Source organism: Chiloscyllium punctatum, chromosome 34, assembly GCF_047496795.1.
Source record: "Chiloscyllium punctatum isolate Juve2018m chromosome 34, sChiPun1.3, whole genome shotgun sequence".
In the NCBI taxonomy this organism is placed as follows: domain Eukaryota; kingdom Metazoa; phylum Chordata; class Chondrichthyes; order Orectolobiformes; family Hemiscylliidae; genus Chiloscyllium; species Chiloscyllium punctatum.
Window position 1 is genome coordinate 51713409 of NC_092772.1, and position 26020 is coordinate 51739428.

At 50.6% G+C, this 26020-nt stretch overlaps 1 protein-coding gene across 1 annotated transcript in view; it reads left to right on the plus strand.

Moving 5' to 3' along the window:
• LOC140459011 (nectin-1-like) overlaps window positions 1–26020 on the plus strand; it is a 38848-nt gene continuing 12828 nt past the window's right edge. The window contains exons 1-5 of the mRNA XM_072553725.1: window positions 1–93; window positions 4506–4841; window positions 10686–10979; window positions 13640–13757; window positions 19193–19341. Coding sequence (XP_072409826.1) covers window positions 45–93; window positions 4506–4841; window positions 10686–10979; window positions 13640–13757; window positions 19193–19341 — 946 coding nt within the window. The 5' untranslated portion in view covers window positions 1–44. The remainder of the gene's footprint in view (window positions 94–4505; window positions 4842–10685; window positions 10980–13639; window positions 13758–19192; window positions 19342–26020) is intronic.

The window sequence follows — 26020 nt, forward strand, 5'->3', positions numbered from 1 at the left end:
CTTCTGTTTTACTAAGACACACAGACAAGAATTCTCAGTGCGGGATGCCATTAATTATTTGGATGATAACTGCATACATCACTCTAATCTCTGGTATGTTTACAAGTTTTGCCACTCGACTTTGTCTTGGAGACGTTTTCTGTTAGTCTTCTGCTTTCACACCAAGCCCGCGCTTCCTATATCTTGATGCAGAATATTGGATTATTTTTGAAATTGACTAGAGACTAAGGGCTGGCAATGTTCCCGTTAATTCCACACTCCTAGTGTTCTGGAACTGCTGCCGTCCATGTGCTGGAGTGACACCCACAGTACTGCGATGGTAGGAGTTCCAGGATTCTGACCGAGTGACACTGAAGGATGAGATTAGATTACATTACATTACAGTGTGGAAACAGGCCCTTCGGCCCAACAAGTCCACACCGACGCGCAAACCCACCCAGACCCATTCCCCTACATTTTACCCTTGCCCCTTACACTACGGGCAATTTAGCATGGCCAATTCACCTGACCAGCACATCTTTGGACTGTGGGAGGAAACCGGAGAACCCGGAGGAAACCCACGCAGACACGGGGAGAATGTGCAAATCAGGATTGTGAGGGGTGGGGAACTTGCAGGGGGGTGGTATTCCCATGTACCTGCTGCCCCTTGTCCTTCTAGATGGAAGTGGCCGTGGGTTTGGAAGGTGCTGCCTGAGGATCTTTGGTGAGTTTCTGCAGTGGGTCTTGTAGCTGGTACACACTGCAGTTACTGAGGGTCGGTGGGGGGAGGGGGGGGGGGGGAGGGGACGGTACACACTGCTGTTACTGAGGGTCGGTGGGGGGAGGGAGGGGATGGTACACACTGCTGTTACTGAGGGTCGGTGGGGGGAGGGAGGGGATGGTACACACTGCTGTTACTGAGGGTCGGTGGGGGAGGGAGGGGATGGTACACACTGCTATTACTGAGGGTCGGTGGGGGGAGGGAGGGGATGGTACACACTGCTGTTACTGAGGGTCGGTGGGGGGAGGGAGGGGATGGTACACACTGCTGTTACTGAGCGTCGGTAGGGGGAGGGAGGGGATGGTACACACTGCTGTTACTGAGGGTCGGTGGGGGAGGGAGGGGATGGTACACACTGCAGTTACTGAGGGTCGGTGGGGGGAGGGAGGGGATGGTACACACTGCAGTTACTGAGGGTCGGTGGGGGGAGGGAGGGGATGGTACATACTGCTGTTACTGAGGGTCGGTGGGGGGGAGGGAGGGGATGGTACACACTGCTGTTACTGAGGGTCGGTGGGGGTGGGAGGGGATGGTACACACTGCAGTTACTGAGGGTCGGTGGGGGGAGGGAGGGGATGGTACACACTGCAGTTACTGAGGGTTGGTGGGGGGGGAGGGAGGGGATGGTACACACTGCAGTTACTGAGGGTCGGTGGGGGGAGGGAGGGGATGGTACACACTGCTGTTACTGAGGGTCGGTGGGGGGAGAGAGGGGATGGTGCACACTGCTGTTACTGAGGGTCGGTGGGGGGAGGGAGGGGATGGTACACACTGCAGTTACTGAGGGTCGGTGGGGGGAGGGAGGGGATTGTACACACTGCTGTTACTGAGGGTCGGTGGGGGAGGGAGGGGATGGTACACACTGCTGTTACTGAGCGTCGGTGGGGGGAGGGAGGGGATGGTACACACTGCTGTTACTGAGCGTCAGTGGGGGGAGGGAGGGGATGGTACACACTGCTGTTACTGAGCGTCAGTGGGGGGAGGGAGGGGATAGTACACACTGCAGTTACTGAGGGTCGGTGGGGGGAGGGAGGGGATTGTACACACTGCTGTTACTGAGGGTCGGTGGGGGGAGGGAGGGGATGGTGCACACTGCTGTTACTGAGCGTCGGTGGGGGGAGGGAGGGGATGGTAAACACTGCTTTTACTGAGGGTCGGTGGGGGGGAGGGAGGGGATGGTACACACTGCTGTTACTGAGGGTCGGTGGGGGGGAGGGAGGGGATGGTACACACTGCTGTTACTGAGGGTCGGTGGGGGGAGGGAGGGGATGGTACACACTGCTGTTACTGAGCGTCAGTGCGGGGGAGGGAGGGGATGTTTGTGGGTGCGGGGGCTGTTTTGTCCCTGGATGATGTCGACCTTCTTGAGTGTTGTTGGAGCTGCCCCTACCCAGGGGCCAGTGGGGAGTATTCCCTCCCTCTCCTGACTTGTGCCTTGTCGATGGTGGGACAGGCTTTGGGGGGAGTCAGGAGGGGAGTTACTCGCTGCAGGATTCCCACCCTCTGACCTGCTCTTATAACAAGCAACATCACCACCGTCCTCGAGAGTCGAAGGGCTGCTCTTTCATCTGAGAGCTGTGACTGTTTAACCCAACGGTGTGATTGAGATGTTAAAACTGACATACAAACCTCAGTGAGTGCTGGAAATCTCTCTGCGGTGGGAGCCTTATGATTTACATGGCTCTCTCTCATATTTCCTTATATCTAAAATCCGTCATTCCTCGGATCATTCTCGGAACTAATCCCAGTGGCGGGAGGGTCAGTAACCAGAGGAACACAGGTGAGATAGAATGAGGAAGAGACACTAAGACGTGGGGGTGGAAGGGGGATGCTCTGAGAGACAGCGAGATGTGGTGATCTGGGGGGGGGTGGGGGGGGGTGCTGCCTGAAAGGGTTCTGGGAGATCGTTTCACAGGCAGCGTGAAAAAGAGGGGAGCAGTCAATGGAAACAGTCTAGGGGTGTCGGGACAAAGGGAAGGGGGATATTGGTGAAAAGCCCCCACACTCACTAACCTTCGAGTCAGAGTGTCCTACTGCACAAACACACAGCCCCTTCGGCCCTAACTGGTCCGTGCTATCCAAAATGTCAGTCTATGCTAATCCCCATTTCCCTGCACTTGGCCCATATCCTTCTAATCCTTCTCTATCCAGGTATCTGTCCAAGTGCCTTTTAAATGTTGTTGATGTACCCCTCCCCAACCCCTTCCTCTGGTAGCTCATTCCAAATGTGTACCACCCACTGTGTAGAAAAAGTGGCTCCTCAGGTTCCCTTTTATTCTTTCCTCTCTGACCTTAAACTGATGTCCTCTGGTCCTCGATTCCCCAACCCTGGGCAAAAGACTGAGTGCGTTCACCCTGTCCATGCCCCTCACGATCTTATACACCTCTATAAGGTTCCCCCCTCAGTCTCCTACACTCTAAGGAAAACAGTCCTAGCTTGTCCAACCTCTCTCCCTATAACTCAGACCCTTGAGTCCTGGCAACATCCTTATCAACTTCTCCCCCATTCCTTCCAGTTTAATAACATCCTTCCTGTAGCAAATATTCGTCATTGAGTGTTAATGTCTCTGGGACCTCTGGGGGTTATTAAGTGGCAGTTATTTTGTGAGCATCTCACATTGGGTTATAACATCAGTGACCCAGCTTCTCTCCATGAGCGGTCTTATCTTCCTGTCTTCACGATATCCATTGCCACACTGAAGTGTCAAGTCTATCAAATGCAACGTTAGTTCCTCTTTAGGTGGAGAGGCGAGATTAACTTTGCAGGTTTTTTTTAGGAACAGTGTTCTAGACAGGAAATTTGCCAGTGTTTCTTGACATCAGCAGAATGTGAAAGGAAATGATTCATGTTAACTTGTGAGAGGCGTTACAGAATATGGGGCACTGCGCTCAGTTAGCTATATCTGCAATAGTATCTGTGGTGCTCTCCCATCCTCCCCGGCCACCCCTCAGGGACCCTGAATGCTCCCAATCCATGTGGCACATTTTGTTGGGGTCTCGTCTTCATTATGCGACAGCCGATGTCTCCAATCTTACTGAGACTCTGGTTGAAATGTTGCTTCCTGGACGGTTAGGTAGAGGGTTTAGAAACCGAGAAGATAGGAGCAGGAGAAGGCCATTCTGCCCTTCGAGCCTGCTCCACCATTCCATTGGATCACGGCCGATCATCCATCTTAGTGCCAGCTCTCCCCTCCTCCCCCATATCCTGCGTTCCCTTTTGCCCTAAGAACTCCATCCAACTCTTCTTGAAACCGTCCCATGTTGTAGCCTCAAACACCTTCTGTGGCAGAGAATTCCAGAGGCTCACCACTATGGGTCCCCCTCATGGGAGAGTCGAGGAGCAGAGGGCACAGTCTCTGAAAAAAAGACGAGCCAATTTCAGACTGAGACGGGGAGGAATTTCTTCTCTCAGAGAGTTGTGAGCCTTTGGAAGTTTCTGTCACAGAGAGCTGTGGGGGGAGTCCTTCTATATTTTTAAGTGTGAGATAGATCAATCCCTGATCAGTCGGGGAATCAAGGGTTACAGGCAAAAGGCAAGAATGTGGACTTCAGGAATGTCAGATCAGCCGTGATCCTGTTGAATAGCGGAGCAGACCTGAGGGGCTGAACGGCCTTGGCTCGTTACTATTTCTTATACGTTTTGGATTTTGTGTTTTGTTCGGACTCTGTACCTCTGATTCACTTTGAGTATATGCCCTCTTCCAATGTCTTTCCCAAATGTGACATTCCCTGTTGCCTTTCCTAGTTCCAACTTGTGTCATTGGAGAGAAGGTCTTCCTTACGGCTCTTGTTGGGACCGAGGTACTGATCCCGTGCCAGCTAACAGACAGCGGGAGGTTAACACAACTTTCCTGGATAAAAGACCATCAGGAGAAGCCCATCGTTGCGTACAACCCGAGGCTTGGGTTTAAAGTCCTAAATGAAAACTATTCCGGACGGATAGAGTTGAGAAACCAATCTCTCCTGGATGGATCAATCCGAATAAAAGCGTTGGAACTGCAGGATGAGGGGAATTATACATGTGATTTTACGATATTCCCTCAGGGAAAACTGAGAAAAGCAGTCCATTTAACGATTCTAGGTACGTACCCTACATGGACACATGGTTCATGTTGACAATTAATGTGTGAGAAGGAGTCTGAATGAATGTAAACAGAAGGGCATCAAGGTGAATCTTTGATTCTGAGGGATGCATTTGAATTTTCCAACAGTTACCATCAGAGGTAAAGCTTGTATCTCTCTGAAGATCAGTTCCAGTCTTAGGGGACAGCAACTTTTATTGGGCTTCCAAGGTTTCTCAGCGTCTCTCTCTCTCTCTCTCTCTTTCTTCCACTCCTCCACTTTCAGATTATCCACTCTTCCTTTCAGAATGCCGTGTCTTCGCTTCCCCCGCTGCTGTCAACTTCCCTCTCTCATGTGTTTGCTCTTTCCATCTGTCTTTTTCTCTCTGTGTTTCTAGGGTCAATGCTCCCACCCTCACTCTTCACAGTCCATTGATTCACACCTGGGTCGTGGCATCACTGGCTGGGCCCAGTATTTACTGCCCAGTCCCTAGTTGCCCCCTCCCCTTGAGAAGATGGGTGGGGAGCTGCCTTCTCAAACTGCTGCAGTCCATGTGCTGTAGGGTAGACCCTGCCCTGTCTTTCGCTGGTTTGTCTCAACATCGTCATGTCATGTCAATGTTCAATGTTCCCAGGATGGAGACAGGAGTGGGTGACTATCAGCTGACAGACTCATTGACCGAATAAGGCAGTGCAGTTGACAGGCATTTAATTATTCATAAAAAATAGAATTAGATTCAGTCCCAAAAAGGTTCTTTGCTTCAGGTCCATTACTGTCTCTGTTCAATTTCTGTCCCTGTCCTTGTCTGTCCACCCCCCCACCCCCCCCCACCCCCCCACACCCCGGACCCCCCACGCCCCCCCACCCCCCCACCCCCCCCACCCCACCACCCCCCCCCACCCCCCCACCCCCCTCTACCAATGTCTGTCTGTCTGTCCACTCACCCCGCTCTCTCAATGTCTGTCTGTCTGTCCACCCACCCCCCCCATCAATGTCTGTCTGTCTGTCCACTCACCCCCCTCTATCAATGTCTGTCTGTCTGTCCACCCACCCCCCTCTCAATGTCTATCTGTCTGTCCACTCACCCCCCTCTTTCAATGTCTGTCTGTCTGTCCACCCATCCCCCTCCATCAATGTCTATCTGTCTGTCCACCCCCCTCTCACAATGTCTGTCTGTCTGTCCACCCACCCCCCCTTAACCAATGTCTGTCTATCTGTCCACCCACCCCCCTCTATCAATGTCTGTCTGTCTGTCCACCCACCCCCCTCTATCAATGTCTGTCTGTCTGTCCACTCACCCCCCTCTATCAATGTCTGTCTGTCTGTCCACCCCCCTCTACCAATGTCTGTCTGTCTGTCCACTCACCCCCCTCTATCAATGTCTGTCTGTCTGTCCACTCACCCCCCTCTATCAATGTCTGTCTGTCTGTCCACCCCCCTCTCTCAATGTCTGTCTGTCTGTCCACTCACCCCCCTCTATCAATGTCTGTCTGTCTGTCCACCCACCCCCCTCTATCAATGTCTGTCTGTCTGTCCACCCACCCCCCCTCTCTCAATGTCTGTCTGTCTGTCCACCCACCCCCCCTCTCTCAATGTCTGTCTGTCTGTCCACCCACCCCCCCTCCATCAATGTCTGTCTGTCTGTCCACCCCCCTCTATCAATGTCTGTCTGTCTGTCCACCCACCCCCCCTCTATCAATGTCTGTCTGTCTGTCCACCCACCCCCCTCTACCAATGTCTGTCTGTCTGTCCACCCCCCTGTCTCAATGTCTGTCTGTCTGTCCACCCACCCCCCTCTCTCAATGTCTGTCTGTCTGTCCACCCACCCCCCTCCATCAATGTCTATCTGTCTGTCCACCAACCCCCCTCTCTCAATGTCTGTCTGTCTGTCCACCCACCCCCTCTCTATCAATGTCTGTCTGTCTGTCCACCCACCCCCCTCTATCAATGTCTGTCTGTCCACCCACCCCCCTCTCTCAATGTCTGTCTGTCTGTCCACCCACCCCCCTCCATCAATGTCTATCTGTCTGTCCACCCACCCCCCCCTCGACCAATGTCTGTCTATCTGTCCACCCACCCCCCTCTATCAATGTCTGTCTGTCTGTCCACCCACCCCCCTCTATCAATGTCTGTCTGTCTGTCCACTCACCCCCCTCTATCAATGTCTGTCTGTCTGTCCACCCTCCTCTACCAATGTCTGTCTGTCTGTGCACTCACCCCCCTCTATCAATGTCTGTCTGTCTGTCCACTCACCCCCCTCTATCAATGTCTGTCTGTCTGTCTGTCCACTCACCCCCCTCTATCAATGTCTGTCTGTCTGTCCACCCACCCCCCTCTCTCAATGTCTGTCTGTTTGTCCACCCACCCCCCCTCTCTCAATGTCTGTCTGTCTGTCCACCCACCCCCCCTCTCTCAATGTCTGTCTGTCTGTCCACCCACCCCCCCTCCATCAATGTCTGTCTGTCTGTCCACCCCCCTCTATCAATGTCTGTCTGTCTGTCCACCCCCCCCCCCTCTATCAATGTCTGTCTGTCTGTCCACCCACCCCCCTCTACCAATGTCTGTCTGTCTGTCCACCCCCCTGTCTCAATGTCTGTCTGTCTGTCCACCCACCCTCCTCCATCAATGTCTATCTGTCTGTCCACCCACCCCCCTCTCTCAATGTCTGTCTGTCTGTCCACTCACCCCCCTCTATCAATGTCTGTCTGTCTGTCCACCCACCCCCCTCTCTCAATGTCTGTCTGTCTGTCCACCCACCCCCCTCCATCAATGTCTGTCTGTCTGTCCCCCCACCCCCCCTCTATCAATGTCTGTCTGTCTGTCCACCCCCCCCTCCATCAATGTCTCTCTGTCTGTCCCCCCATCCCCCTCTATCAATGTCTGTCTGTCCGTCCACCATCCCGCCCCATTAATGTCTGTCTGTCTGTCCACCCACCCCCCCTCTATCAATGTCTGTCTGTCTGTCCACCCACCCCCCTCTATCAATGTCTGTCTGTCTGTCCACCCACCCCCCCTCTATCAATGTCTGTCTGTCTGTCAACTCACCCCCCTCTATCAATGTCTGTCTGTCTGTCCACTCACCCCCCTCTATCAATGTCTGTCTGTCTGTCCACTCACCCCCCTCTATCAATGTCTGTCTGTCTGTCCACTCACCCCCCTCTATCAATGTCTGTCTGTCTGTCCACTCACCCCCCACTATCAATGTCTGTCCTTGTCTGTCCACTCACCCCCCTCTATCAATGTCTGTCTGTCTGTCCACCCACCCCCCTCTATCAATGTCTGTCTGTCTGTCCACTCACCCCCCTCTATCAATGTCTGTCTGTCTGTCCACTCACCCCCCTCTATCAATGTCTGTCTGTCTGTCCACTCACCCCCCTCTATCAATGTCTGTCTGTCTGTCCACCCACCCCCCGCCCCATCAATGTCTGTCTGTCTGTCCACCCACCCCCCCTCTATCAATGTCTGCCTGTCTGTCCACCCACCCCCCCTCCATCAATGTCTGTCTGTCTGTCCCCCCACCCCCCTCTATCAATGTCTGTCTGTCTGTCCACCCACCCCCCTCTATCAATGTCTGTCTGTCTGTCCACCCACCCCCCCTCTATCAATGTCTGCCTGTCTGTCCACCCACCCCCCCTCCATCAATGTCTGTCTGTCTGTCCCCCCACCCCCCTCCATCAATGTCTGTCTGTCTGTCCCCCCACCCCCCTCCATCAATGTCTGTCTGTCTGTCCCCCCACCCCCCCTCTATCAATGTCTGTCTGTCTGTCCACCCCCCCCTTCATCAATGTCTGTCTGTCTGTCCCCCCATTCCCCTCTATCAATGTCTGTCTGTCTGTCCACCCCCCCCGCCCCATCAATGTCTGTCTGTCTGTCCACCCACCCCCCCTCTATCAATGTCTGCCTGTCTGTCCACCCACCCCCCCTCCATCAATGTCTGTCTGTCTGTCCCCCCACCCCCCTCTATCAATGTCTGTCTGTCTGTCCACCCACCCCCCTCTATCAATGTCTGTCTGTCCACCAACCCCCCTCTATCAATGTCTGTCTGTCTGTCCACCCATTCCCCTCTATCAATGTCTATCTGTCTGTCCACCCACCCCCCTCTATCAAGGTCTATCTGTCTGTCCACCCACCCCCCTCTATCAATGTCTGTCTGTCTGTCCACCAACCCCCCTCTATCAATGTCTGTCTGTCTGTCCACCCATTCCCCTCTATCAAGGTCTATCTGTCTGTCCACCCCCCCCCCCGCCGATCAATGTCTGTCTGTCCATCAGTCAGTCTGTCTGTCTATCTATCTAAAGGTATACCCGTTTTTTTGAATGTTCGCTTTTATGAAAGACCTTGCTCCTGTTTTCGCCAATTGAAAAAAATCCAAAGAGGATTTTTGCTTTTATGAGAAAAGGCGAATTTGTTCCCATATAAATTAATACTTCTTCGTTTTACACCATTTCGGTTTACGAAAGGTTTCACAGGGGCGCTCTCCTCTCGGACAGCTGGGGGGAATACCTGTATCATTCTGAGAAAAGTTAAGGTTCCAGCGTGTATCCCGAACAAAGGTGTTTATCATTTTCTGCCAATGACATTGGTTCCCCTTTGTCACATCTCTCATAATTAAATCAATTAGGAGACTGTATTCTAAGTTTACCTTCAATTTCAAATGCTCATATTCTTGCTAAAAATGAATCTTATCAAACAGGCTCAGATGAACCAATCAGTAGATTTCGTGCGCATCTCACTGACCCTCGTCCCTCTGACATTTTTCACATCACATTGAGATGCATCCAACTTCCAACAATCTGTAGCAACTCACCATTGATGAGTACCAGCCTGCTGTGCACCTCACCCACCGTCTCCCAGTGAGTTCCCTACCTCTGAATATACACTGGCACCTCCCCTACATTGCTGTCCTACCCGGAGGTCTAAAAATGCAATCAAATTTGAAATTGGCCCATTGCAAGGACTCAGAGTTCCCAAATCTGTCAGAGGTTTAGAGAATTATCATAAATTCCTTATCTCCTTTCCGATGGGCATCCTGTACTTCCTGAATTATCATTAACACCGTTGTTGACTGACAGCAGGCACTATCTTCTTTATATCAGTGTGCAAACGATGAGGAAATTCCCCAATGCTGGAGAACTTTGGAAAATAAGCCAACCCCCCCCCCCCCCCAAACGTCCTGAATTTATTGGGTTAAACCATAACACTCTAGTAAATTACACTGGGTGTGATCCACGCTCTCCCGTCGCTGAGTGGAAGTGGTGGAGACTGGTACAATGACAGCATTTAAAAAGCATCTGAATGGGTATATGAATAGGAAGGGTTTGGAGAGATATGGGCCAAGTGCTGGCAAATGGGGCTGGATGAGGTTGGGATATCTGGTCGGCATAGATCAGTTGGACTGGAAGGTCAGACCCTGTGCTCTATAGCTCTATGACTCGATAACCCGATCACTCACAGCAATATGCTGGACTCTTGGTTGCCTCCTGGGTAATCAGAGATGGTGAATAAACACTGACCCAGTCTGTGACACCCACATCCTGTGAATTAATTGGAAACTACAGGTGGGAGCTGTGCTGAACTGGGCTGATTTATAAACATCTGTGAGTCAGCCAAGCTACCTTGCTTACCCTTCAGCACTTTGGGGGTAACATCGCCAGCTCTTGGCCAAGAGTCGAAGGTTCAAGTCCCAGCATGCTCCAGTGGCGTGCAGTACCATTTCTGAATCAGGGTGATGAGGAAACTCTCACCCAGGATTGGATCGGCCTGTAAATGGAATTGTAGCAGGTTCCTGTTGTTGTTTTAATGTGAAGGGTCACTCTTTGTTGGAAGCAGACATTGAACTAATTTATCTGTTTATCTCTGACAGCGGTTCCCACCAACATAGCGACATCGGTCCCAGTAAAGGCTGGACTCTCAGAGGTCCCCGTGGCTCAGTGTATTGCAGCCTTTGGGAACCCAGCGGCAGATATCACCTGGAAATCCAGTCTCCGTGGGAACCACACCACCATCCAGACGGCCAACAGCGACGGGACAGTGAATGTTAGCAGCCTTTACAAGATGAAACCACGTCGTTCAGACAATGGTCAAACAGTGGAGTGTTTAATCACTCACTCAGCTACAGACAGCAGCAATACATACCGCCTACAACTGGAGATCCACTGTAAGTCCCACATGGAAAGACAGACTGTAGGGAAGAGGATGAGCAGGGGGCACCATCAGCTCCTTGATAAGCCAGTCAATTCAATCGTAGAATCCCTACAGTGTGAAAGCTGGCCATTTGGCCCATCAACTGTACTGCAACCCTCCAAAGAGCATCCCACCTGGAGTCATTCCCCTACTTTATCCCGATAACCCTGCATTCCCCATGGATAACCCACATTGCCGAGATATCCCCGGATACTATGGGACAATTTCCCATGGCCAATCCACCCTAACCTGCACATCCCTGGAAACCATGGGACAGTTTAGCACGGCCAATCCACCCTAACCTGCACATCCCTGGGCACTATGGGACAATTTCCCATGGCCAATCCACCCTAACCTGCACATCCTTGGGCACTATGGGATAATTTCCCATGGCCAATCCACCCTAACCTGCACATCCCTGGAAACCATGGGACAGTTTAGCACGGCCAATCCACCCAAACCTGCTCATCCCTGGGCACTATGGGACAATTTCCCATGGCCAATCCACCCAAACCTGCACATTCTTGGGCACTATGGGACAATTTCCCATGGCCAATCCACCCTAACCTGCACATCCCTGGGCACTATGGGACAATTTCTCATGGCCAATCCACCCTAACCTACACATCTCTGGGCACGATGGGGCAATTTCCCATGGCAAATCCACCCTAAGCTGAACATCCATGGACCCCAGTGGAACATTTAGCATGGCCAATCCATCCTGACCTGTATGTCTTGGGATTGTGAGAGGAAACCCGCACAGACACGGGGAGAATGTGCAAACTCCTCACAGGCAGGAATAGCTGGTGGAATCAAACCTGTGCCCCTGGTGCTGGGAGGCAACAGTGCTAACCACTGAGCCGCTGTGCTGCCTTCATTGCGGTTGATCTAATCTCAAACTCAACCCACCTTCCCACCCATTTCCTTCAACACCGTATTCAGTAAAATATCAAATCCTCCTCAAACCTATCCAGTCGACCACACTCTGAGGGGAGTGAATTTCACAGAATGATGACCTTTTGAGAGCAGTAATTCCATCTCATCTCGGATGTAAATCTCCCTCCCTCTGTCATCCTAAAGCTATGATCCCTCATTCTGGATTGTCCCACCGGGAAATATGGAACAAACTCTTCCTAAATTGGAGAAGAACCGATTTCTTCCAGGTCCCTGTGTAACAGGCTACTTGCGTTTTTGAATGTGGGTAAAATTGATTTGATTGGATTGAATCCATCTATTTATAAACTCCAGCTGAATATATTTAATTTTTTTTTAAAATCCATTATTCTTTCGACTTAGAGTGTCTGCAATTCTGGTCTCCTTGCCCTAGGAAGAATGGTGTGAAACTTGAAAGGGTTCAGAAAAGATTTACAAGGATGTTGCCAGGGTTGGAGGATCTGAGCTACAGGGAGAGGCTGAACAGGCTGGGGCTGTTTTCCCTGGAGCGTCGGAGGCTGAGGGGTGACCTCATAGAGGTTTACAAAATTATGAAGGTCATGGATAGGGTAAATAGACAAGGTCTCTTCCCTGGGGTTGGGAAGTCCAGAACTAGAGGGGCATAGGTTTAGGGTGAGAGGGGAAAGATATAAAAGAGACCTAAGGGGCAACGTTTTCACTCAGAGGGTGGTACGTGTATGGAATGAACTGCCAGAGGAAGTGGTGGAGGCTGGTACAATGACAACATTTAAAAGGAGTCTGGATGGGAATATGCATAGGAAGAGTTTGGAGGGATATGGGCCAAGTGCTGGCAAATGAGATGAGATTAATTTAGAGGTATCTAATTGGTATGCACGAGTTGGACTGGAGAGTCTGTTTCTGTGCTGTACATCTCTATGACTTGATGACTATTCTGAGGGGTATGGACAGATTGATAAAGCAGCTTAGTTGAAGGGTCAGTAACAAAGTAGGGCATTATTTTAAAGTGAATCTCAAACGCACCTTCCTTTGTCTTAAGGAAATGGGGGGCATTTCCATCGTTCTTCCACTTCCAAGCGGTACAGTTCCATGTTTCCGAAGCAGACAAGAAAGTGGATAGAGTGAAACATCCTTTGGTTCCAAAACCGTGCTTCCCCGTTGTGAACACATCGGTCACCCCTCACGGTCTTCGGTTTTAGTTGTTCACAGAATCCCTGCATGGGGAAGCAGGCCATTCAGCCCATTGAGTCCCCCTGGCTGCCTCCATCTCCATCCTTCGGGTATACATAGGGTTAATGGGAGTTGTCTTTTCCCTCGGACAGGGGGCACATTTTTAAGGTGAGAGCAGAGAGATTTTTGTAAAAATGTGAAGGGGGGCAATTTTCTTTAAACACAGAGAGTGGTTTGTTTGTGGACTCACCGTGTAGTGGATTGTTTAAGAGACATTTGGATAAGGACCTGAACAGGAAAGGTTTGGAGGGAGATGGGTCAGGAGCAGGCAGGAGGGGGATTAGGTTAGTTTGGGGTTAGGGTCAGCATGGACTGGATGGGCCGAAGGGTCTGTTTCCTTGCTGTGGGAATCTACGACTCTGTCAATTGTCACAAAGACACAATTCTAACTATTTTCTTCCGCGGTGACACCATCCAGTTGAATCGTAGCTTTGGCTCCTTCCTAACGAACAGGCTGAGATATACTGAGCCTGTGAGTCTGTCTCTTTGTAGATCCACCAGAGGTGACCATAACAGGATATGATCAGACCTGGAGCTTAAACAGCCGCAATGTTGTTGTGACATGTAACGCAGATGCCAATCCTCCAGTGACAACATACACATGGCGAGGGTAAGTTACAACGGGTGTGATTCATTCAGAAAGTTAGGTGACAGGTTTTCGGTCAAGTATCGGTAATTGTATGTTCATAAACTATTTGTGTTATGGGAACATGGAATATCGGAGTAGGCCACTCTGCCCATCGTGCCAGTCCTGTCCCTTCATTGTGATCATGGTTGATCACCCAACCCAGTTGCTGCTTTCTCATTCGACCCAAAGGTAAAGGATCAGAATGAGTCCATTTGGCAGATTGAGGATACTCCACCATTCAATCCTGGCTGACATGTTTCTCAACCCCATTCTCCTGACTTCTCTCCATAACCTTTGACCCCCACTCTAATCAGAAACCTATCTATTTCTGTCTTAAACACACTCAGTGATGCGTCCCCCACAACCCTCTGCAGCAACGAGTCCCATAGATTCCCCACCCTCCTGCTGAAGAAATTCCTCCCCATCTCAGTTCCAAAGGGCTGTCCCTTCGCCCTGAGGCTGTGCCCTCGGGCCCTGGTCTCTCCTACTGGTGGGAACATCTTCTCCGTGTCGACTCTATCCAGACCCTCTCAGTGTTCTGTAAGGGTCAATCAGATCCCCACTCACCCTTCACAACTCCATCAAGGCCCAGAGTCCTCAACCTCTCCTCGGAAGACACACCCTTCATCCCTGGGATTGTTCTAGTAAACCTACTCCAGGTCCCCTCCCAGCGCATCCTTCCTTAGATTAGAATCTCTAAAGAGAATAAACAGGCCATTTGGCCCATCAAGTCTACACTAACCCTCTGAAGGGCATCCCACCCCGAGTCCAACCATGTCCATGTAACCCCATATTTCCCATGGCCAATCCACCCTAACCTGCACATCCCTGGGCACTATGGGACAATTTCCCATGGCCAATCCACCCTAACCTGCACATCCCTGGGCACTGTGGGACAATTTCCCATGGCCAATCCACCCTAATCTGTACATCCCTAGACACTATGGGACAATTTTCCATGGCCAATCCACCCTAACCTGCACATCCCTGGGTATGATGGGACAATTTCCCATGGCCAATCCACCCTAATCTGTACATCCCTAGACACTATGGGACAATTTTCCATGGCCAATCCACTCTAACCTACACATCCCTGGGTATGATGGGACAATTTCCCATGGCCAATCCACCCTAACCTACACATCCCTGGGCACTATGGGACAATTTCCCATGGCCAATCCACCCTAACCTGCACATCCCTGCATACAATGGGACAATTTCCCATGGCCAATCCACCCTAACCTGCACATCCCTGGGCACTATAGGACAATTTCCCATGGCCAATCCATCCTAATCTACACATCCCTGAGCACTATGGGACAATTTCCCATGGCCAATCCATCCTAATCTGCACATCCCTGGGCACTATAGGATAATTTCCCATGGCCAATCCATCCTAATCTGCACATCCCTGAGCACTATGGGACAATTTCCCATGGCCAATCCATCCTAATCTGCACATCCCTGAGCACTATGGGACAATTTCCCATGGCCAATCCATCCTAATCTGCACATCCCTGAGCACTATGGGACAATTTCCCATGGCTAACCACCCCAACCTGCACATCTTTAGACTGTGGGAGGAAACCCACACAGTCACAGGAAGAACATACAAGACAGTGGTCTGAGGGTGGAATCGAACCTGGGTCCTTGATGCTGGGACGCAGCAGTGCTAACCACTGAGCCTCTGTGTCAAAATGGTGAAGGTACAGAGGACCAAAATACTGCTCACAATATTCCAAATGCAGTCTGACCAGTGCCTTACCCAGCCTCAGCAGTACCTGCCTGTTCTTGTATTCTCGCCCTCTCGTAATGAATGCTAACAATGTATTTACCTTCCTAACTGCCATCTGAACCTGCCTGTGAGATTTCAGGGAATCCTGAGCTCAGACTCCCAAAGTCTCCATTACCATTTGATCCATTGAGCCCTAAGATAAAGGTGTGGTCTCCAATAGGCTGCTGTCTCCTCAAACCAGCCCCTGTCGATCAGTGATTCAGACATAGAGCTGAATTGGTGAACCAAGGTCTGCATCAGAGATCCTGGGATGAGTTTCGCCATTGGCCGATGCAGCGTACCATGTGATAGACCCAGTGGGTACTTGACCTGGAATTCTTCAACAGTGTCATCAGGCATTTGGTGGAATCCACAGATCTCTCTGAAGAGCTGGCCTCTCTCTAGAGTCCAACATTTAAATTACCCTGAGCTTTTGGAGATATCAGACTTTCCCTTAAATAAGCAGACCTTGGGGTGCTGGCTCACAGTCCCTTGAAAGTGGAGTCGCGGGGAGACAGGGTAATGAAGACGACATCGGGAATGCTTTCCTTTATTGATCAGTGCATGGAGTAGGAGAAAGTGGGGACTGCAGACACTGTGGTGCTGGAAAAACACAGCAGGTCAGGCAGCGTCCATAGAGCAGGAGAGTCAGTTGTTTGAGCATAAGCTCTTCATCAGGAGCCTGATGAAGGGGCCTGACAGAGAATTAGGAGGGGGGGAAGGTCGCTGGGAATGTGATCAGGTCAGGTTGTAGGTTTGCTCGCTGAGCTGGTCGATTTGTTCTCAGACGTTTCGTCACCATGCGTGGTAACATCATCAGTGAGCCTCTGATGAAGCGCTGGTGTCATTGTCCCACTTTCTATTTCTGATTCTGGGTCTCAATGTGAGCATTAAAACAGCTCCTGACGAACCTAAAGGACCTCTTACCGACAACCACCAGAACAATCATCGTTTACAGAATACCCAGCAAGGACTGGTACAAACACCATATCTGACAAACAGGCAGGAAACTAGCCAGCAGGATACACAAACACCTACTCACTATCACCCATCTCCTTCCACAATGATGAAGAAGGACACCAGTTCGACTGGGATAACACATCCATTCTTGGACAGGTTAAACAGAGACACACACGGGAATTCCTAAAGACCTGGGGCCTTCAAACTAGAACTCCATTAACAAACACATCGATGTGGACCCTATTTACCAACCTCTGAGAAAAAGACCCAGAAATGGTACCGCCCCACCCCCACCACCGTATCAGACCAAGTCACACAAATAGAAAGTGGGTCATAACGCCAGCGCTTCACCGAGGCTCACTGATGATGTCACCAAGCATGGTGACGAAACATCTGAAAACGATCCTGCCAACATAACCTACCTGAACCTCCACCTGAGCTGCAAAACCTCTCAAAAATTTGCAGATGCGATACGTGGATGATGATGGGGGATAATGATGATAGGTTGATATGGATGGTGAAGTGAATGGGTGGGAAGGAAAATGGACAGATAGGACAGTTCAAGAGGGCGGTGTCGAGTTGGAGGGTTGGATCTGGGATAAGGTGGGGGGAGGGGAGATTAGGAAACTTGACATTGATCCTTTGTGATTGAAGGGGCCTAAGGCGTTCTTCCTCCAGGCGTCAGGTGGTAAGGGTTTGGCGATGGAGGAGGCCCAGGATCTGCATGTCCTTGGCAGAGTGGAAGGGGGAGCTGAAGTGTTCAGCCACAGGATGGTGGGGTTGTTTAGTGTGTGTGTCCCAGAGATGTTCTCTGAAACGGCCCACAAGTTGGTATCCTGTCTCCCCAGTGGATAGGAGACCACATCGAGGGCAACGGACACAGTGGATGAGGTGTGCAGATGGACAGCAGGAAGGATCCTTTGGGGCCTTGGATGGAATTAGGGGGAGGTGTGGAGCGCAGGTTTTACACCTCTTGCAGTGGCAAAGGAAGGTGCCAGGAGTAGAGGGTGGGTTAGTGGGGGACATGGACCTAATGAGGGAGTTGCAAAGGGAATGGTCTCTGGGGAATGCAGATAGGGGTGGGGAGGGAAATGTATCCCTGGTGGTGGGGGTGCTTGTATGTGATGGAAATGGTGGAGGATGATGTGTTGTATCCGAAGGTTGGTGAGGTCGAAGGTGAGGCCGGGGAGGTTCTGTCCTTGTTGCATTTGGAGGGATGGGGTTCATGGGCAGAGGTGTGGAGGAGATGCGAGGGAGGGGATTGTTGACCACGTGGGAGGGGAAATTGCGGTCCTTAAAGAAGGAGACCATCTGGGATGTTCAATGGCGGAATTAGTCCTCCAGGGAGCAGATGCGGTGGAGGAATTGGGAATAAGGGAATAAGGAATTGGTGTTCTTACAGAAGGCAGGGTGGGAGTCGGTGGGTTAGGAGTAGACGTCCACGTTGAGTCAGTCACAAGAAATGGTGTTGAAGAGGTCCAGGAAGGGGAGGGGGGTGTCCGAGAGTATTGAGTATAAGAACATACGAAGATGGATTTGGAATTGCCTATTGAGCCCGCTCCACAATTCAATAAGCTCATGGCTGACCTTTTCATGAACTCAGCACCACACTCCTGATGAAGTGATTATGCCCGAAATGTTGATTCTCCAGCTCCTGGGACGCTGCCTGACCTGCTGTGCTTTTCCAGCACCACACTTTGACCTCCAGAATCTGCCGTCCTCACTTTCTCCTCCTCCGTTTCCCTGCCCGCGCTCTCACCCTAAACCCTTCATTCCTTCCCTGTTCCAAACATCTATTTATCTTGACCGAGAAACCAGCCAATGAGGTGGCTCCAGCTGCTTCCCTGGGCGGGGAATCCCACAGATTGACCACCCTCTGGGTGAAGCAGATCCTCCTGAACTCAGTCGGCTCCCACCTCCTCCCTCTGAGTTTGAGTCTATGCCCCACGAGTTCTAGATTCACCTACCAGTGGAAACATCCTCCCTGCTTCGACCTTATCCACTCCCTTCATCATTTTATATGTTTCTGGAAGATTTCCCTTCATTCTTCAAAATTCTAACAGGAGTTGGGAGGCCACATTGTGGCTGTATAGGACATTGGTGAGGCCACGTTTGGAATACAACATTCAACTCGGGTCTCCCTCCGACCGAAAAGATGTGAAACCTGAAAGGGTTCATAAAAGATTTACAAGGGTGTTGGGGGGGTTGGAGCTAGAGGGAGAGGCTGAATCAGCTGGGGGTGTTTTCCCTGGAGCGTCGGAGGCTGAGGGGTGACCTTATAGAGGCTTATAAAATCATCAGGTGCATGGACAGGATAAATAGACAAAGTCTATTCCCTGGGGGGGGGTGAGTCCAGAACTAGAGGGGCATAAGTTTAGGTTGAGGGGGGAAAGATATAAAAGAGACCTAAGGGGCAACTTTTTCACACAGAGGGTGGTACGTGTATGGAATGAGCTGCCAGAGGAAGTGGTGGAGGCTGGTACAATGACAGCATTTAAAAGGCATCTGGATGGGGACATGAATAGGAAGGGGTTTGGAGGGATATGGGCCAAGTGCTGGCAAATGGGACTGGATGAGATTAGGATATCTGGGTTGGCATGGGCGAGTTGGGCCGAAGGGTCTGTGTATCCCTGTGACTTTAAATGTGGATTCGCTGTTATTATCTTCCTTTGTAATTCACAAGGTTACCAGAAGGAGCGGTGCTCAAAGGTGGAGTGGTCTTCATTGGGGAAATGAGCGCTCAGGCAAATGGCAACTGGACGTGTGAAGCTACCAACGTAATTGGGACAGGAGTAGGCCGATTGGAGGTTTTGCTGAGACCGAGCGATACAGGTACACCACACCGCAGTCTCTCAGAGCGTATCACTGGGCTTTCATTCTGCATCACCAAAAGGGGGGTGGTCAACAGTAAGCATAGACCAATCAAAGAGGTTGGCGCATTTTGGCCAAAAGGTGGAGAGGAACAGAGTTAAAAAATCCAGTGTCTGACACTTAGCAGGGTGGGTCCCAGGTAGCTGTGGTCTGTTCACATGACTGCGAGGGACAGCTCAAAGCTGAGTCACTAAATAGCGGTGACTTTTATTCACAAACCCCCGCCCCCGTTCCCAGAGGGTAACTGATCTATCACTAACCAGTCAGAACATGTGACACATACAAAGTCAATCTTTAAATCTGACTGTTCAGGGAACCAAACAACTTCCAAAATATAACCTTACTACAGTTCAGCAGACACATGTATTTGAAGGTAAATCTGTCCAAGTTGAAAGCATTTGAAAGTGACTGTATTTTCCCACAGGATTACACTGTGGTTTAAAGACTTCACTGTCTAATTAGCTGTCACTAAGTGGCATTTAGTAACCTGATGGGTTAGAAGCTACAAACCTGACCACTGACCTGTGGAATTTGATCGAAAGTTATCCCAGTGAGTGTCTGGGACTTCTGTTAAAAAGGTTTATGGACTTGCACTGACAGGGCTTTGAGTTATGACCTGAAACTGTGCGGTGACTCCCCGTGACCAAACTGTGGTTTATCTCAAACACGTCCAGACTCAGGGTCTCCTGTTTCCCTCATTCGTTTATCAAAGCCGGGGAGAAAGGTCATTCTTTGTGTCTTCCACTTCCTGCTCTCCGGGATCCCTCTGGCAGGTGCACACACTTCTCTCAGTGATCCTTCACCCTGTGACATTAACCCTCACCATGCCGAATAATACTGGGCTGTTCACAGAGTCATAGAGATGTACAGCATGGAAACAGGCCCTTTGGTCCAACCCGTCCATGCTGACCAGATATCCCAACCCAATCTAGTCCCATTTGCCAGCACCCGGCCCATATCCCTCCAAACCCTTCCTATTCATGTACCCATCCAGATGCCTTTTAAAAGTTGTCATTGTACCAGCCTCCACCACTTCCTCTGGCAGCTCATTCCATACACGCACCACCCTCTGGGGGAATAAGTTGCCCCTTAGGTCCCTTTTATATCTTTCCCCTCTCACCCTAAACCTATGCCCTCTCATTCTGGACTCCCCACCCTGGGGAAAAGAGTTTGTCTATTTACCCTAGCCTTGCCTCTCATGATTTTATAAACCTCTCTAAGCTCACCCCTGAGCCTCTGACGCTCCAGGGAAAACTGCCCCAGCCTGTTCAGCCTCTCCCTACAGCTCCAACCCACAAACATTCTTGTAAATCTTTTCTGAACCCTTTCAGGTTTCACAACATCTTTCCAATAGGAGGGAGACCAGAATTGAACACAGTATTCCAAAAATGGCCTCACCAATGTCCTGTACAGCCACAACATGCCCTCCCAACTCCTGTACTCAATACTCTGACCAATAAAGGAAAGCATACCAAACACTGCCTTCACTATCCTATCTACCTGCGACTCCACTTTCAAGGACCTATGAACCTGTACTCCAAGGTCTCTTTGTTCAGCAACACTCCCAAGACCTTACCATTAAGTGTATAAGTCCTGCCCTGATTTGCCTTTCCAAAATGCAACACCTCGCATTTATCTGAATTAAACTCCATCTGCTGCTCCTTAACCCATTGACCCATCTGATCAAGATCCTGTTATACTCTGAGGTAACCTTCTTCGCTCTCCACTACACCTCCAATTTTGGTGTCATCTGCAAACTTACTAACCATTCCTCCCATGTTCACATCCAAATCCTTTGTATAAATGATGGAAAGTAGAGGAACCAGCACCGATCCTTGTGGCACTCCACTGGTCACAGGCCTCCAGTCTGAAAAACAACCCTCTACCATCGCCCTCCCTTGTCCTTCATTTCATTTTATGTCACCCTGCGTTGTCAATAAGATCATGAAGGGTGTGACATAAAGGCTTGTTTCACAGTTTCGTATTTCTCCTGAATTTTCTCTGAGGGGAGTGTCTTGCTGTGGCTGTTTAAGTTGCTTTGGGTGGAACTGAGAAATAAGAAAGGGATGATCACCTTATTGGGATTGTATTATAGACCCTCCAATAGTCAAAGGGAAATTGAGAAACAAACTTGTAAGGAGATCCCAGCTATCTGTAAGAATAATAGGGTGGTTATGGTAGGGGATTTTGACTTTCCAAACATCAACTGGGACTGCCATAGTGTTAAAGGTTTAGATGGAGAGGAATTTGTTAAGTGTGTACAAGACAATTTTCTGATTCAGTCTGTGGATGTACCTACTAGAGAAGGTGCAAAACTTGACCTACTCTTGGGAAATAAGGCAGGGCAGGTGACTGAGGTGTCAGTGGGGGAGCACTTTGGGGCCAGTGACCATAATTCTACTAGATTTAAAATAGTGATGGAAAAGGATAGACCAGATCTAAAGGTTAAAGTTCTAAATTGGAGAAAGGACAATTTTGACGGTATTAGGCAAGAACTTTTGAAAGCTGATTGGGGACAGATGTTCGCAGGTAAAGGGACGGCTGGAAAATGGGAAGCCTTCAGAAATGAGATACGAATCTAGAGAAAGTATATTCCTGTCAGGTGAAAGTGAAGGCTGGTAGGTATAGGGAATGCTGGATGACTAAAGAACTTGAGGGTTTGGTTAAGAAAAAGAAGGAAGCATATATAAGGTATAGACAGGATAGATCGAGTGAATCCTTAGAAGAGTATAAAGGAAGTAGGAGTATACTTAAGAGGGAAATCAGGAGGGCAAAAAGGGGACATGAGATAGCTTTGGCAAATAGAATTAAGGAGAATCCAAAGGGTTTTTACAATATATTAAGGACAAAAGGGTAACTAGGGAGAGAATAGGGCCCCTCTAAGATCAGTAAGGTGGCCTTTGTGTGGAGCCACAGAAAATGGGGGAGATACTAAATGAATATTTTGTATCAGTATTTACTGTGGAAAAGGATATGGAAGATATAGACTGTAGGGAAATAGATGGTGACATCTTGCAAAATGTCCAGATCAGAGGAGGAAGTGCTGGGTGTCTTGAAATGGTTAAAGGTGGATAAATCCCCAGGACCTGATCAGGTATACCCGAGATCTCTGTGGGAAGCTAGAGAAGTGATTGCTGGGCCTCTTGCTGAGATATTTGTATCATCGATAGTCACAGGTGAGGTGCCAAAAGACTGGAGGTTGGCAAACGTGGTGCCACTGTATAAGAAGGGTGGTAAAGACAAGCCAGGGAACTATAGACTGGTGAGCCTGACCTCGGTGGTGGGCAAGTTGTTGGAGGGAATCCTGAGGGACAGAATGTATGTGTATTTGGAAAGGCAAGGACTGATTCGGGATAGTCAACATGGCTTTGTGCGTGGGAAATCATGTCTCACAAACTTGATTGAGTTATTTGAAGAAGTAACAAAGAAGATTGATGAGGGCAGAGCAGTAGATGTGATCTATATGGACTTCAGTAAGGCGTTCGACAAGGTTCCCCATGGGAGACTGATTAGCAAGGTTAGATCTCACGGAATACAGGGAGAACTAGCCATTTGGATACAGAACTGGCTCAAAGGTAGGAGATAGAGGGTGGGGGTGGAGGGTTGTTTTTAGACTGGAGGCCTGTGACCAGTGGAGTGCCACAAGGATCGGTGCTGGGCCCTCTACTTTTTGTCATTTACATAAATGATTTGGATGTGAGCATAAGAGGTACAGTTAGTAAGTTTGCAGATGACACCAAAATTGCAGGTAGTGGACAGTGTAGGGGGTTACCTCAGATCACAACAGGATCTGGACCAGATGGGCCAATGGGCTGAGAAGTGGCAGATGGAGTTTAATTCAGATAAATGTGAGGTGCTGCATTTTGGGAAAGCAAATCTTAGCAGGACTTATACACTAATGGTAGGGTCCTAGGGAGTGTTGCTGAACAAAGAGACCTTGGAGTGCAGGTTCATAGCTCCTTGAAAGTGGAGTCGCAGGTAGATAGGATAGTGAAGAAGGCGTTTTGTAAGCTTTCCTTTATTGCTCAGAGTATTGAGTACAGGTGTTTGGAGGTCATGTTGTGGCATTGTAGGACATTGGTTAGGCCACTGTTGGAATATTGCGTGCAATTCTCGTCTCCCTCCTATAGGAAGGATGTTGTGAAACTTGAAAGAGTTCAGAAAAGATTGACAAGGATGTTGCCAGGGTTGGAGGGTTTGAGCTACAGGGAGAGGCTGAACAGGCTGGGGCTGTTTTCCCTGGAGCGTCGGAGGCTGAGGGGTGACCTTATAGAGGTTTACAAAATCATGAGGGACATGGATAGGGTAAATAGACAAGGTCTTTTCCCTGGGGTGGGGGAGTCCAGAACGAGAGGGGCATAGGTTTAGGGTGAGAGGGGAAAGATATAAAAGAGACCTAAGGGGCAACATTTTCATGCAGAGGGTGGTACGTGTATGGAATGAGCTGCCAGAGGATGTGGTGGAGGCTGGTACAATGACAACATTTGAAAGGCATCTGGATGGGGACATGAATAGGAAGGGTTTGGAGGGATATGGGCCTGATACTGTTGGGACTAGATTGGGTTGGGATATCTGGTCGGGATGAACGATTTGGACCGAAGGGTCAGTTTCCGTGCTGTACATCTCTCTGACTCTATGCTTTGGAACCTCCTGGTCAGTCTGAAGAAGCTATGTCTTTCTGTTCACATGAATGTTGATGCCTCTTTATGACCCAGCATTTATTCCCCTTCCCTATGTATTCCTGGAGAAGGTGAGGGTTGGTTGGCTGTCTGTATGATTGCTGTACAAGTTGGGGACATGCTCACATCCAGGCTGTTGGAGCAGCGAGAACGACGGAACAGCGATACATTGGCTGTTGGAACCTGGAGGGAGAGCTGTTCCCATACATCTCCTGCCCTTGTCTGACTGGAAGAGGTCACGGGTTTGGAAGGTGCTGCCTGAGGGTCTTTGGTGAGTTTCTGCAGTGCATCTTGTAGCTGGTACACACTGCAGTTACTGAGGGTCGGTGGGGGGAGGGATGGGATGGTACACACTGCTGTTACTGAGGGTCGGTGGGGGGGGAAGGGAGGGGATGGCACACACTGCTGTTACTGAGCGTCGGGGGAGGGAGGGGATGGTACACACTGCTGTTACTGAGGGTCGGTGGGTGGAGGGAGGGAGGGGATGGTACACACTGCTGTTACTGAGGGTCGGTGGGGGGGAGGGAGGGGATGGCACACACTGCTGTTACTGAGGGTCGGTGGGGGGGAGGGAGGGGATGGTACACACTGCTGTTACTGAGGGTCGGTGGGGGAGGGAGGGGATGGTACACACTGCTGTTACTGAGGGTCGGTGGGTGGAGGGAGGGAGGGGATGGTACACACTGCTGTTACTGAGGGTCGGTGGGTGGAGGGAGGGGATGGTACACACTGCTGTTACTGAGCATCAGTGGGGGGAGGGAGGGGATGGTACACACTGCTGTTACTGAGCTTTGGTGGGGGGAGGGAGGGGATGGTACACACTACTGTTACTGAGCGTCGGTGGTGGGGGGAAGGAGGGGATGGTACACACTGCTGTTACTGAGCGTCGGTGGAGGGAGGGAGGGGATGGTACACACTGCTGTTACTGAGGGTCGGTGGGGGGGAGGGAGGGGGTGGTACACACTGCTGTTACTGAGGGTCGGTGGGGGGGAGGGAGGGGATGGTACACACTGCTGTTACTGAGGGTCGGTGGGGGGAGGGAGGGGATGGTACACACTGCTGTTACTGAGGGTCGGTGGGGGAGGGGAGGGAGGGGATGTTTGTGGGTGTGGGGCCAATCCAGAAGGGGCTGCTTTGTCCATGGATGGTGTCGAGCTTCTTGAGTGTTGTTGGAGCTGCCCCCATTCAGGGGCAAGTGGGGAGTATTCCCTCACCCTTCTGCCTTGGGCCTTGTTGATGTTGGGATAGGCTTTGGGGGGAGTCAGGAGGGGAGTTACTCGCTGCAGGATTCCCAGCCTCTGACCTGCTCTTGTAGCTGCTGTGTTTATGTGGTGGGTCCAGTTGAGTTTCTGGGTGAAAGTGAGGACTGTAGATGCTGGAGACCAGAGTTGAAAAATGTGGTGCTGGAAAAACACAGCAGGCCAGGCAGCATCCGAGGAGCAGGAGAATCGACGTTTCGGGATGAGATAAAAGATAGGGGGGAGGGAATTTGGGGGAGGGGCACTGGGAATACAATTGGTAGAAGAAGGTGAGGGTGAGGGTGATAGGCCGGAGAGGGGAGACAGGCTGCCTACTTGCGGAACGTTTCAGGAACACCTCTGGGACACCTGCACCAACCAATCCAACTGCCCCGTGGCTGAACACTTTAACTCCCCCTCCCACTCCGCCAAGGACATGCAGGTCCTTGGTCTCCTCCATCGCCAGACCATGGCAACACGACGCCTGCAGGAAGAGCGCCTCATCTTCCGCTGAGGAACCCTCCTCCAACTACAAGGGATGAATGCAGATTCCTCCAGCTTCCTCATTTCCCCTCCCCCCACCTTATCTCAGTCCCAACCCCCAGATTCAGCACCGCCCTCTTGACCTGCAATCTTCTTCCCGACCTTTCCACCCCCACCCCCTCTCCAGCCTGTCACCCTCACCCTCACCTCCTTCCACCTATCACATTCCCAGCACCCCTC